Source organism: Carettochelys insculpta, chromosome 5 (assembly GCF_033958435.1).
Source record: "Carettochelys insculpta isolate YL-2023 chromosome 5, ASM3395843v1, whole genome shotgun sequence".
NCBI lineage: Eukaryota > Metazoa > Chordata > Testudines > Carettochelyidae > Carettochelys > Carettochelys insculpta.
The window spans coordinates 11953050-11965898 of NC_134141.1; the positions used below are offsets into that span (position 1 = coordinate 11953050).

The 12849-nt window shown below is 40.2% G+C and overlaps 1 protein-coding gene across 1 annotated transcript in view; it reads right to left on the bottom strand.

Annotated features, from left to right (window-relative positions):
• Positions 1-1882: 1882 nt before the first annotated feature.
• Positions 1883-12849, bottom strand: part of UGCG (UDP-glucose ceramide glucosyltransferase) — a 42724-nt gene continuing 31757 nt past the window's right edge. Inside the window, exons 6-9 of the mRNA XM_074994683.1 lie at positions 9543-9721; positions 7987-8073; positions 7293-7482; positions 1883-4472 (exon numbers count right to left, since the gene is read on the bottom strand). Of these exons, the coding sequence (XP_074850784.1) occupies positions 4302-4472; positions 7293-7482; positions 7987-8073; positions 9543-9721 (627 nt within the window). The 3' untranslated portion in view covers positions 1883-4301. The remainder of the gene's footprint in view (positions 4473-7292; positions 7483-7986; positions 8074-9542; positions 9722-12849) is intronic.

Consider the following 12849-nt stretch of genomic DNA (forward strand, 5'->3'; position numbering starts at 1 on the left):
TTTTTTGAAAAACAATAAGAAGCTAACTTAATCTAAAAGACTGAAAAAGAAACTCTAAAACACTTTAAGAACGTTAAATACGCTGACTGGCCGTAGCCTAAGCAGATTCCGTCTGCAGCCGATGGCGGTTAAAGAGGAACTGGTGGGGACTGGAGCGCGCAAGGGAGCAGCGCGCACCAGCGCATGCATGGTCCGGCAGAAACTGCTGGAAAGATCTGACTTGCGGCACCAGAGCGAGCCCAACACCTAACGTGGAGCACCCACAGGGACACTCGTAGAAGAACAGCTGTTCTTACAGCTATGCAGGGTTGCCAATCATTCTCCAAGATGCCACATGAAGAATGAAAGGTGAAAGCTTCTGTCAAGGTTCTATAATGGAGTTAATTTGCAGCATCTTTCCATGTAAAGCAGATGGCGCAGGTCAAGGTGGCTGGAAAGACTGAAGTGTTGCATTAAGGGTCTATTATGTCCTGGAAACACAGGTTTAGTTCCCAGCCACTAAAGGTACTGAGCACCATGCCATGGTGAAAGGCAGTGTCAGAAACTAGAGTAGAACAGAATGATCAGCAGTTGGCTGGGGAAGTTTGTCTTCGGGTACTGCAGCATGTTTTTTGCCCTTATATCTACTTTGTACTAGTTCTACAATTTGTGGCTTTTTCTGATAGTTACCGATTTAAAATGCAACTTGCTTTACTCCGTAAATGCCTAGAACAAGTATGTCTATACTACATATGAAATGGGCAGAGTACTCCTCCTCCCTCATGGTTTACACTATGCACACTAGCCTTATTATTCTATTGTTTTGGCCTGAAACAAAGAGCAAACCTTCCCTCCCCTTTAAGGTTACATGTGGGGGAGAGATCTCTTGAGCTGTTTGTCTGCAAAGAGGTGAAATATCCATAAGTAGAAATTAGACAGCCTTAGATAAATGACTTCGTTAAATGACTGGCACTCTATATAAAATAATCAGCAGTAGGAACAATATGTAGTTTGTACACACCAACTTTGGATCTTTGGACTTTAATTTCATGCTACAACTCGCAGTTTGTTTACCTTGCTTGTTAAATCTCACCTATGGGAATCTGCATGTTGAAGCCTGATTTGGAGCATGTTTATCTGGATTTCCAGGTTTGCAGCTACATTTTTATTTTTTTAAATGGTATCAGACGAAATTGGTGTTATAAAACTGGTTTGTTGCATTCTTAGACCTTTGGATTCTATGGATTTAAGAGAGTTCTAGCATGAGGCTCCAGTTACGGTGTTTGCAAAATGAGACTAACATCAAGTGCATGGAGTCCACATCCACCTTAAAGTTAGGTGATCAGATTAAAGACTAGTTGAGGATGTGTGGAAAAGTTTGAAGAAAATGTGAAGTCACGCTGGAAGAAATGGATTTTTGTAAGGGATAGGAGGGTGAAAAGAACAGCACATAAGCCCCAACTGTTCCAAATGTAGATGGCATCATGGGAAGAAAGAAAGTTAGAATGGGAGGAGATGAAGGCAAAATAAGTCAAAAGTTATGAAGAAGGAAAAACAGAAAGAAAGGAAAGGAATGGAATGTGAAAATGAGAGCAGAACTGTAGATGAAGAAGATTAAAAGGGTCTTGAGGGCAAGAGCACAGTTTAAGCATTATTTAATAAAAGGCAGGAAAGAAATTAAAGTATTCAACAAAAGGAGACAAGTTACAGAGTCAGACTTCTGAGATCAGTATAGGATTATTAACTGGCTCACCACACAAGTCCAAGACAACTTTATCCTACCCTCTACCCCACCCCTTGTCCAAGGCCCCACCCTGCTCACTCCAGCACCCATCCCTGCCATGTGGCGTTCTGGACCACAGTTGCTCTATTAATCTGGATTCTGTTATTAATGAGAATAGAACTATAGAAATGCTATGGATTAAAAGTTAAATTTTTATTTTACAGCAAGACTACTGGACATAACCTGAGTTTTTTGTGGCAACATTAGCTCAGTTGAATGAAGTAAAAATAGATTTAAATTCCAAACATTTGATTGTATGCAAGATTTATTTTAACAAAAACAAGACAATGATTTTAAATAATAAACATGGTATATTTCAGACATCTGTTGATCAAGACTTAAAACTACCCATATTTAACCATAACTTTTATGCAGTTGTTACTCTCTGCAGTATTCAAAAGGTATTGGTTGTCATTTCATCAACTCAACTTTCTAAGAAAGCTGTTTGCTTGGGTAAAGCAAGCTGCACAACTGCAAAAAAGCACATCCAAACAGTTGTTCTTCATACCTACAAAATGTTTAAAAAAAATGAAGTCTGTTCAGCCTGTTTTAGTTTTTGTTTTTACACTGCCCACATGGCAAACAGCATAAAGCTAAAATACCAAGCTCAGCTTCACTTTAGCAGTGCAATGACCAGCGTCAACCAAACTTCATGAAACAGATAAAATATAAACATAATATCAGCAAATTTCAGGTAGTAATAGTGATAAAAAGCAACCTTTTAGTGGGTCACAACTAGACTGGTTTTCAGTGTGAACCTTTCCTCAGGAAGAGTTTCTTCCTGATTCACATGTGAAGAATGGAACATGCATTAAAAAGCCTTTGTTTTCCATGTAGAAAAATGCCCTTCAAAAACAAATTCAGTGATATCATAAGGCAAAAGAATATGAAGCTGAGTGAAGCATTTTGCCCCAAAATATGTACATGCATGCGCAGGGGTGTGTGTGTGTGTGTGAGTGTGAGAGAGAGAAGACTAACAGACTGGCTCAGTAAGTTGAAAAATTGTCCATTTTCTATAAATACATATAATTATTGCTAATATGCTACACATTATGCTTTGACGTAGGAGTGGCTTACAACTTAGTATTTAAAGCAGCTGTAGTGACAATGTTCAGCCTGCATTTAGAAGCAGACATTCATCCCATTCGCAAGAAGCAGTACACACTTATTAAAAAAAAAAAACAAAAACCAAAAACATAAGGCTTGTGCCATGTCCTTCTCCAATTCTGCTTTGTGGGTTTTTAAGTTGTTTAAAAATACTCAAATAAAAAAACCCGAACAAGTCCAGTTCACCACAAGTTAAGAACAATATCACAATATAGGTGGGGAAACAAGCTAATAGAAGCAGAGAGGGAAAGGATACAGCATGCATTTACGACCTGGTTATAATCTAGTCATACCATTGGAATATAAAAAAAATCCAATTTAAAGACTAGACTAACAGTAGAATGCAAAAAGCCAAGAGTGTAGACTTAAATTTGATAGCTAAATTAAGGTTACAATTCAAAATCAGTTACAGCAAGTTCATCCTGTCTGTTAATATTCTCACAATATCTACTGCAATTCAATATTTATTCATGACTGGTATAGATATATTATATGCTCACTTTAAAAAAAATATTAAATACCTGCATCATGAAATTACATTCTTATTAACAATAAGACATTGTGTAAGAAAATAGCTTGTGTGTGAAATATTTTTGAAATGCACTTCCCCCCACCACATAAAGTTATCAAAACATTCATTCACAGAAACGAAAGACCTCCTTAAGGAGGACGGGAATGATGAAGCAGATTAGCCAGGCTAATTACAGCACAGTGATTACCAATGGTTCAAGACAGAACCAAATCAGAGTTGGCCAAAAGATGCCCTCAACACATGGCTAACTAATAATTCCCCACATCCACCCCATCAAACTCAATTCACTTTTGGTTCGTTGCAATGAGACAAAAAATAGGTTTTCAATATATACATATAAATACAAGACTCCAGCTTTTGTTTTTTTGCAAGGTCTAGTTATCTATTAGTTTATAGTTGCTCTGCAGCTACTACAAGAGGTAGGCATAAAGCTCTCATGACTTCTCTCCTAGTGTTCTGCTACTAGCTTAAATCTTTCAAATGCTACAGAAACCTACTGTACTTGTATAGTAGTATCACTCTCCAACCTTGCTGCAATCGAATGGACAAAGGCCACTCTACCTATCAATTTACTATGACAGGAAACCAGGAGAGCAAGAAGCTTTTCCTGTACTAAAGGATACTGTCTTTAAAGTTTACTGCAGAGCATTTACAAAGAAAATGCATCCTGGGACCAATTCTTTTATACAGAGAAAAGGTGGTACCATTTGGCCAAAACTATAGATGTATTTTTTTCACAGATGCAAGTGCCATGCAAAAATAAATTAAAGAACAAATACCAAAACATACAAGTAATAAAACTACTGAAGGTAGATTTTTAAAAGCATTTATATAAACATAATTTATAATACTTTTTTTTCCTCTTTTTTCTTTTTTTGAAACACAGTCACATAGCTGGTGCTATACATCAAGGATTTCCTCTGCAGTGCCTCCACAGCGTAATCTGTAGCGTCCTGTCCTCCAGCTAATAGTGGGGTCCCATAAGGCAGATAGGAAAATGTAGATTGTCATGGATTCTCTGATGAACCAAGCTACTGCATAATCAAGTTTTGAAAAACAAAGAGCACCACCCTGGGAATGAAACAGACATTGATATTTAACATTACTAAATTCAATATTTATTGAACAGGCACACTTTACCTAAAGAGAAATGTATTATCACAAGTGTAATGGTCTTTGATAAAATTACAATGGCCTTGGTTAAGCAATTATCCTCTAAGTAAACAGAATACATGTTGCCAACATTTCTGTAGCTTACCCAAAATTCTGAAGCAACCCATTTACTAAACATTTTCAATACTGTATTTGTGTCTGCCATATTAGAATGGGTATGGGGGCGGGCATTGATTCAACATGCAATCAAGTCAACTAACTATCGGGAGATGAATCAGACAATTAGAACTGCACCAACAATAACAGCAAGTAGATACTGTGTCAAAAGTGCTCTTAATTAAAAAAACGCTTGTATTATTTCCACATACAGTTGAATTAACTTTTTCAAGGAGTACCATAATTTTCCATCTGCTGTAATGAATGCTACATATTATATGATAGGATCATGGCATGATCACTAGAAAGGTATGAGAAATCACTTGTGTAGGAGGAGGAAGTAGGGGAAGGGAGAGTGGCACAAAGATGCCATTTTGTTAGCTGTTTCTTCAAATGAAGACTATATAGAAACTTTAAGGAGACATTCCATTTCAGTGGACAGAACCTTACGCTAGATGTTCCTTCCGGGGCCATAAAGAACTGAAGGTAGGGTCCAAAGAGGATGGACTGCTCCTATTCAGACCAGCATCACCAAAACAAATTTCAGGAGGCAAACTGAAGAAAAGTAAGAGCACCCAGGACCTCAATTCTATCCATGCTCTGAAGAAGTAGTGAAATTAAACTGATTTTGAATCTACTTCACAGAACTCAGGGTGCTGCGAGGACAACAAAATACAAGACCAAAAGGAAGATTTCAATGCTTTAAGATTTTTCTTTTTTTCCTCTTAGAAACAAGAGGCAGGGAGAACAGTGGTGCAGAAAACCGAGAATAATCTGAAAGATGCCTGCAGTACTATCTTGAACACGGAACACTATGATCGATGCAATGGCCCACGGAAGCTTATGCTCCAAAATATGTGTTGGTCTATCAAGTGTCACAGGACTTCTTATTGTTCTTGAAGATCCGGACTAACACAGCTACCTCTCTGATACTCATCAATGCAGTGGCTTTCTAGATTTGAAATTCTGCTGAAATCCTCTCTCACCTGCTTCCATAGTTACACAATGTATAAACAACTCAGATTTCTGAAGTCAGTGTTCCCTCTAATTATTCTATTGATGTGCAGAATAAAATGTTATCTGCACTGAGGTATGTGCGGACATACACGACCAGTGGAAACATATGTTGCCGACTATAGGCACTCTGCTAATCAACTGGGCAGCATTTGAATCTCTCCTGGGTGGCTGCCTAAGCATTCAGCTTACAAGGAACACTAGTTACAGGATATGCCTACACTTCCCAGTTCAAGATGACAGAACTATGGTGACAGAGTCAAGCCAGAGGGCTAGTTAAGGAGGGAAGAGAGGCAGCTCTAAACAGCAGAAAGAGCCCTAGCTAACTGGGAGTTGTAACAGAAAGAGGAGACCACTGTAAATCAATTAGGGCCACGTGATCTCACTTGAGGATACCCTGAGACCTCGTAAAAAGCCCTCCTCCAGTATGGAAAGTGAAAGAGGAAGCTGGAGCGAGACAGAGAGGATTATAGCAGGAGAGAGAATCAGAAAATGGGTAAGGAGAATCTCACCATTGCCCCAACAGCAGGGAAGGTGAAAAGCTGTACGACGAGTGTCTGAACTCCTCCCCTCCCTCCCTAGCCTGAGAGTTCAGCTGGTGGGTGGAGAGCACTGTCTACCCAGCCCAGACAGACCAGCGCTTCTACCTTAATGCCCTTCCAAACCTCAACAAAGGAAAACCAGACCCACACCACAGTATCCATTTTTCTGTGGGACTGTGAACTCAACAGAGGTCAGGGGCCCAGGAATGGGACTGACCTTGCTACACCATGTTAGCTCTGATCAAATTGGCATGTTGAAAACAGAGAGCAGTTGTGGACATGCAAGAGGTGGTAGGGGCAAGCCATCCTAATTTTGCGCCTATGATCTCAGGCAGGATTGTACTCTGGATAGCTAGTACCTCCCTGGCCCATGCTGCAAGGGCTACACTCTGTTTTTAGACTGCTAGTTCAACTCAGAACTAGTGCCTCCTCAAGCTAGGAATCATAACCACAACTCACCCCATATACATAACAGGCTTGCAGCTAATGCAAGTTAAAAAACCCCACCAATCTCCTACTGACTTCATAGGAACAAGGCAAAAAACAAAAAGCAGTCACGTAACACTTTAAAGACTAATAAAATAATTTATTAGGTGATGAGCTTTTGTGGGGCAGGTCCATTTCTTCAGATCTGGAGATAGTGCTCTACTGGAAATAGACAGCAGAAACAGTAAATAAGGCCGCTTTTAGGCCACATGTATTTCACACTTTTCCTCACTCCCTAGGCATTTGAGTGCATAATTTCTTGAAAGGAATAGGGCAGGTGCATAACCAAACATCTAAAGAAGATGCTTGGTTTGCAGGAATCATGTCAAAATTCCCTAAGCGTGCAGAGAGGTAGTGTTTACAAACAAAAAACAGAATAGGTAGAGAGCTGAATTCTGTCCTGCCTTACACTCCACTTTAAACTGGGGTTGCATGAATGTGAGATAACAGAAAATGCATGCGACCAAATTCTATCCTGTCTCCAAGGATGACGTTTTGTACAAGAGTCAAGTAAAGTAAGTTTTAACTGAAACAATGGCCTAGCCAGTACCTTGGATCAATACAGACTCCGACTACGTACCTGGACACCCCGTAGCTGAATGTAGTCAAATATAAACCATGCCAAACAGTGACACATGAAAAATACCATTATATCCCATCGAAAAACATGATGAGCTGCCCATCCAATAATTAAACTGGCAACAAAACATTCAGAGATAGGCTCACAAATTATTGTAGCAGGCAACATGTTAATTCGCAGCTTGGCCCATCTATAATTAAAAATATGAAGTTTATTTTAGTACTAGACAAAAAAACTTTTGATGTATAATATATAGTTAAAGTCCTGTTTTCATTTCCCCCCCCCTCCCCCCAAGTAAACTTTGCTTTAAGGTTCTTTTCAATGAAACACTCTTCTCATCTTCTGCTTAATACCTATTTGAACAAATATTGGCATAAACAATACCTTATTTGTCTATTTCACACAATGTCTTAAACCACTGCAGTGTACTAAGTGTTTGAAGATATAATGCTTGCTTAAATTTTTGTTTGTTTGTTTCCATTAAAAGCTCTTCAGTGTTTATTTCTCTCAGTAGGTTAGAAAGACATCTTCCATTAAGCTGAATCAAAATGTAAGCTGACACTTTAGAAGTTCTATTTTGACTATTAAGTGATATGGTTAGTCTGGAAAAGTGCATTATACCTTAATTATGAACTGACTGGAGGCAACCACAAAAGACAGACAGGAGGAAAATCTATATAGTTAGAATTTTTACCTGATCATTCTGGATTGAAACTGTGAAATGGAATATGAACCAGAGTTTTGCATTGCAACTTGTGTGGCCATTGCAAACTTCCAACCTCTGAAAATGAATGCACATCATAAGTAACTTACAAATAATATACATAAAGAACAAATTGTGAAACATCATCATTGCCATTAACACCATAACAAAATGATTAAAATACCATGCTGAATATAAGCAATTCTCTCTGCATACAAGAGAGACTGATAATTGAAAAAGGAGTCACATATTACTGCTTCATTAGACCTGAGCCAACAACAAGTTATGCTTATGCAGTATTCACAGAAAAACCTGAACGTTTACAAATTTCTAAAATAGAGGAGATTTAATTACTTATCAAAGGATCTGTTCACATGGGACAGATGGACATATATTTCCAACATTATTCTTAATGATTTGCACTGTGGCAGTGCCTAGAAGCCCCAGTCAGTCACAATCTCTTTAGGGCAATAATGCAAAGGTAGGCCTATAACTTGCCACAAAAGAGAATGCACTCTTATTTGAAACAAGATGCAAAGAACATGACTCAGGCTAGATTTACACTGGACACAGAAGACTGATGACTCAGGTTCGATCTTCCAGGGCACTGCTTTGCACATGCACAAAACAGCATGTTCCAGAGTCTACGTTGATCCCGAAAGTCCTAGTGAGCCTTAAGAAAGTTTGATGGGAGGAGCACTCCTGTTGACCTTCTGCTGTGAAGACAGGCATGGAAGTCAAGAGCTGAAAAGTCAATTTTAGGTATGCAATTTTAGGTACGCCAATTGCATATCAGCTGTTGACCTTCCAGGTGAGTATAGACATAGCCTAACAGTAATAAAGTTTCCACAACTGCATATTTTGCCAAGCGTCTGAACAAGGGGTAGGTGTGCTGGGGATGAGAGAGGGAGAGGCCTGCCAGTCTCCCCTGAAAGGGCAGGGACTCAGGCAAAAGGGGTTGGGGGCTGAACCAGTCAGCCCTCAGAACTGCCTGGAGCGTGATGTGTTCCAGCTGCAATTTAAAAAGCCTGTTGCTCCAGCCACCACCACACCTGCAGTAATGGTGGCTGGGTGCCCCAGGTTCTGGCCAATCACCAGGCCACAGGGTAACTGCCTCCCCCATCCCCACCATTGATGGGCCTGTATAGATTAATATGTGCATAACTTGGGGGTGTCAAATCAACTGAAACAAAGTAAAATCATGTATTCCCAAATGCTACACAACCTGATCACCAGCTGTTTGCAAACTCCTTGTAGAGGACCCAATGGAAGTTGTTCCCCATGGGGGTACTCAAAGGACTAAAGGGTAGTAGTCACACAGATTAATTCAGAGAGGCCATTTCATGCACAGGGGACAGAAGAAGAGAGGGGGACTTATGCCACTTCTACACTACATTGGATCACCTCGCTATGTATGTTTAGAACTATGGGAATGTGCTTCAGATCAAAAAATTAAGAGGCAGAATTTTATCTTACAAAGAATGTAAATATAGAATACACTGTAAAAACTTAACGCTGTCTAAAGGAGACTCACTGGAAGCTCTTACCGGTCAGCTATAGCTTTGGCCATAAAGTAATCTTCAGCAATGTACTGTGCAAAAGCTATCAGTCCTCCAGCTTGATCTAATACATCCTTTCGCATCAGGCAAGACATTCCTGTTACACATTTGAAGCCAGTTACATTGGCAGAAATATATGATCTGGGGTGGGAAGTGCCAAAATATACCTACAAAAGAATAAAATTGGCTTTAAAACTATGCAAACAATTTGTGCAATTTCTTCCTAGTCAAGTGATTTTCTACTTTGCTTATAGTATCTTTTCTATCACATTTATTTCTCTAATAGATTTTGACAAGAAAATAGCTAGCTAGAAGTGGCTAATTTCACGACAAGAAACTCCACAGAAACTGTTCAACAAGTTATATTTTTGGTATTGTGCTATCTTCTTTCAAATTCTTCTGCCTGCTCAATACAAAACAAGACAGAACCAAAAGCACTTTAATTTCTTGTCCTAAACTGCAGAAGGCAGTTTTGTTTCAAAAGTTAATCACTGTAAAAATAGGCACAATGCAGTTTACTTATTACTGTATTAATTTGTTCTGAATTCTTATTGCTTTTTGTTGTCTTGTAGACATTTAATGTATTTGTTTCATTGCCTGATTGCAAGTCCAAGAATTCAGATTTAGCTAAAACCAGGTTTTATGATGCAGTAAACCAGAACACATTACCTCTTATTCTGCAACTATCCATTGGAATGTATAAACACTAGTGCAGAACACAAAACACAAGTATTTTTGATGAGTCACCTCGAAACGCCCCAACCTAACCCGAGCTGGAATAAAATATACAAGTAGAATGGGGCAGAGAGCAGATTTTAATGAGGGTAAATGGAGAATTTTAGAGTTATATATTATAAAAAACCCCACTAAAGTGAGATTTCACCTATAAACATCATTACCAGCTTAAAAGAATTTCCAAGGGCCAATGAGGATCCAGCCATGCTCGTGCCATAAGCCCTGTGTGCCATTTGTGCTCATTTGCAGACACATGGGAACATACACACGCACACGCGCGGTAGGCTAGGGAGGACTAGATTTTTTTTGCTGGTAAATTTCAATTTCACTGAACAGTAGGGTCCTCACATTCGTGAATTTAAGGTTCATGAATTCAATTATTTGTGAGCTGCTGCTTCCCTGGGGTGGGGAGCACCAGCAGATGCCACCTCACTGGGGCTCCAGGCCAGGAGCGCCAGCAGCCACTGCATTGCTGGGGCTCCAGGCAGGAGCCCTGGCAGCTGGGCTCCAGGAGGGGAGCACCAGCGGCTGCCATATTTGCGAAATTCGACCTTCGCAAGGGTTCTCAACACAGTACCTTTGTGAATGTTGTGATCCTACTGTATACACAATCCAGCAATTGTTGATACAGACAGGCGAGTGAGAAAAATGCTGCTTGAGAGCTTGTAGTTTGATTTAAGGATATTTATGCTGTACATTTTGACATATGAATTTGATCAGTTGTTTAAATGACTACAAAGTTTCATTTTTCTGTATCTCAATGTCTGTCCTTAAGTGATTAATGTGTGAGCTGCACAAAAAAAAGCTTCCCAAACCTGAAAATTCAAAACATAAAAAATGCTTTAAAATAAACATCTAAAATTACCTGTTGAAGTTATAAAGATATAGAGGTCAGTTAAGCTTATCAATAGTGGGCCAGAGAACCAAAGCAGTTAAGTATCAGTTTAACTGAACTTTGCTCTGATAACATCAGTTACAAAGAAAAAAAAATATTCAAGTTACATGGCAAAATATTAACATTGCATCTTCGGACAATGGTGGAGAAGATCTACTGAGACTGACGGACAACAACTGGGGTACCCTGGAGTCAGCTAGAAGCTTTGTCCAGAGACAGAGTGAAATGAGGAGACTTGTAGACGACCTACACGCGACTTGGAGTACAAGGGCTTAAGTCAAGTAAATCAGCTATAGCCACTCAAACATCGCGTTGTAGAAGTTCTGAAATGAAGAAGTTGTTATCAGAAATCACAGACTGGAAATCTAGTCTAAAGACCAGTTCACTGGAATTCTGTAAAAGCAAGCAGAAATCTTCAGGAGCCAGAATATTTGGAATTTGGTGCCCATACCATAGTAATAATACACCTAACAGGGCCATGACTAGTAGTAGTAGTAGGCGGCATCCTTCAGTCTGCATAGACTATGGATCGCGCCCTTTAAAGTTTCAATTGATGACTTCATTTACAGTGTCTATTGTGACTATAAAGACCCACAGGAGAGTGACAGTCCTTGCTGCATCTCTTGCAGATGTAGTGGGTGTCTGGCAAGTCCTTATTGTGCTTTGTGCGCGCTCGCTTCTCCTCTGCTAGCTGTCTGATCTTCAACTCGCCCTTCTGAAGGCCCTTGGTGTAACCCCTGCCTCCACCTGCTGCTGTTGTCTGCTAGTTCTTCCCAGTTGTCCAGCTTGATGTCTACCTCTCTGAGGTCTCTCTTGCAGACATCTTTGTAACGCAACTGGGGGCGTCCAGGAGGTCTTTTGCCAGAGGCTAGCTCACCATACAGGATATCTTTTGGAATCCTTCCATCGTTCACCCTGTGGACATGGCCAAGCCAGCGGAGTCGACGCTGCCTGAGGAGGGTGTGCATGGTTGGGATTCCAGCTTGCTCGAGGACAGCAGTGTTGGTAACTCTGTCTTTCCATGATATTCCAAGGATGCGCCTGAGGCAGCGCAAGTGGAAGACGTTCAGCCTCTTTTCCTGGCGGGCATACAGGGTCCAAGTGTCGCTGCCATAAAGGAGGGTGCTGAGGATGCAGGCTCTGTAGACTTGCATTTTGGTGTGAGTGTACAGCTTGTTGTTATTCCACACTCTTTTGCGGAGTCTGGACAGAGTTGTGGCCGCTTTTCCGATCCTCCTATTTAGCTCAGTGTCCAACGACAGGGTGTCAGTGATGGTGGACCTGAAGTAAACGAACTCGTGGACAACCTCTAACGTATAGTTGTCAAAAATATTTGGAATTTGGTGCCAATATACAAAGTTGTTGAATACAAATTCAGATTTTAGCAGAGTGTAGCATAAACAAGCTAGACTAGATCTTTGTTTATTCAGATGGTACCATTCTACTAACAGGGGTGGGAAATAATTTTTGCACAGGAGCCACTCCACAAATTTTGCTACTGGTTGTGGGATGGCTCTGGGTCCCCCGGAAGGGGCAGGGTCTCGTCTCAGAAGGGTTCGGGCTAGAGAGAGACAGAGTGTATGTGTATGAAGGAGAAACACTGTGTGAGACAAACTGTGACAAAGATTGTGTGCTGCAGTGTATATGTGACAGTGACAATGTGGC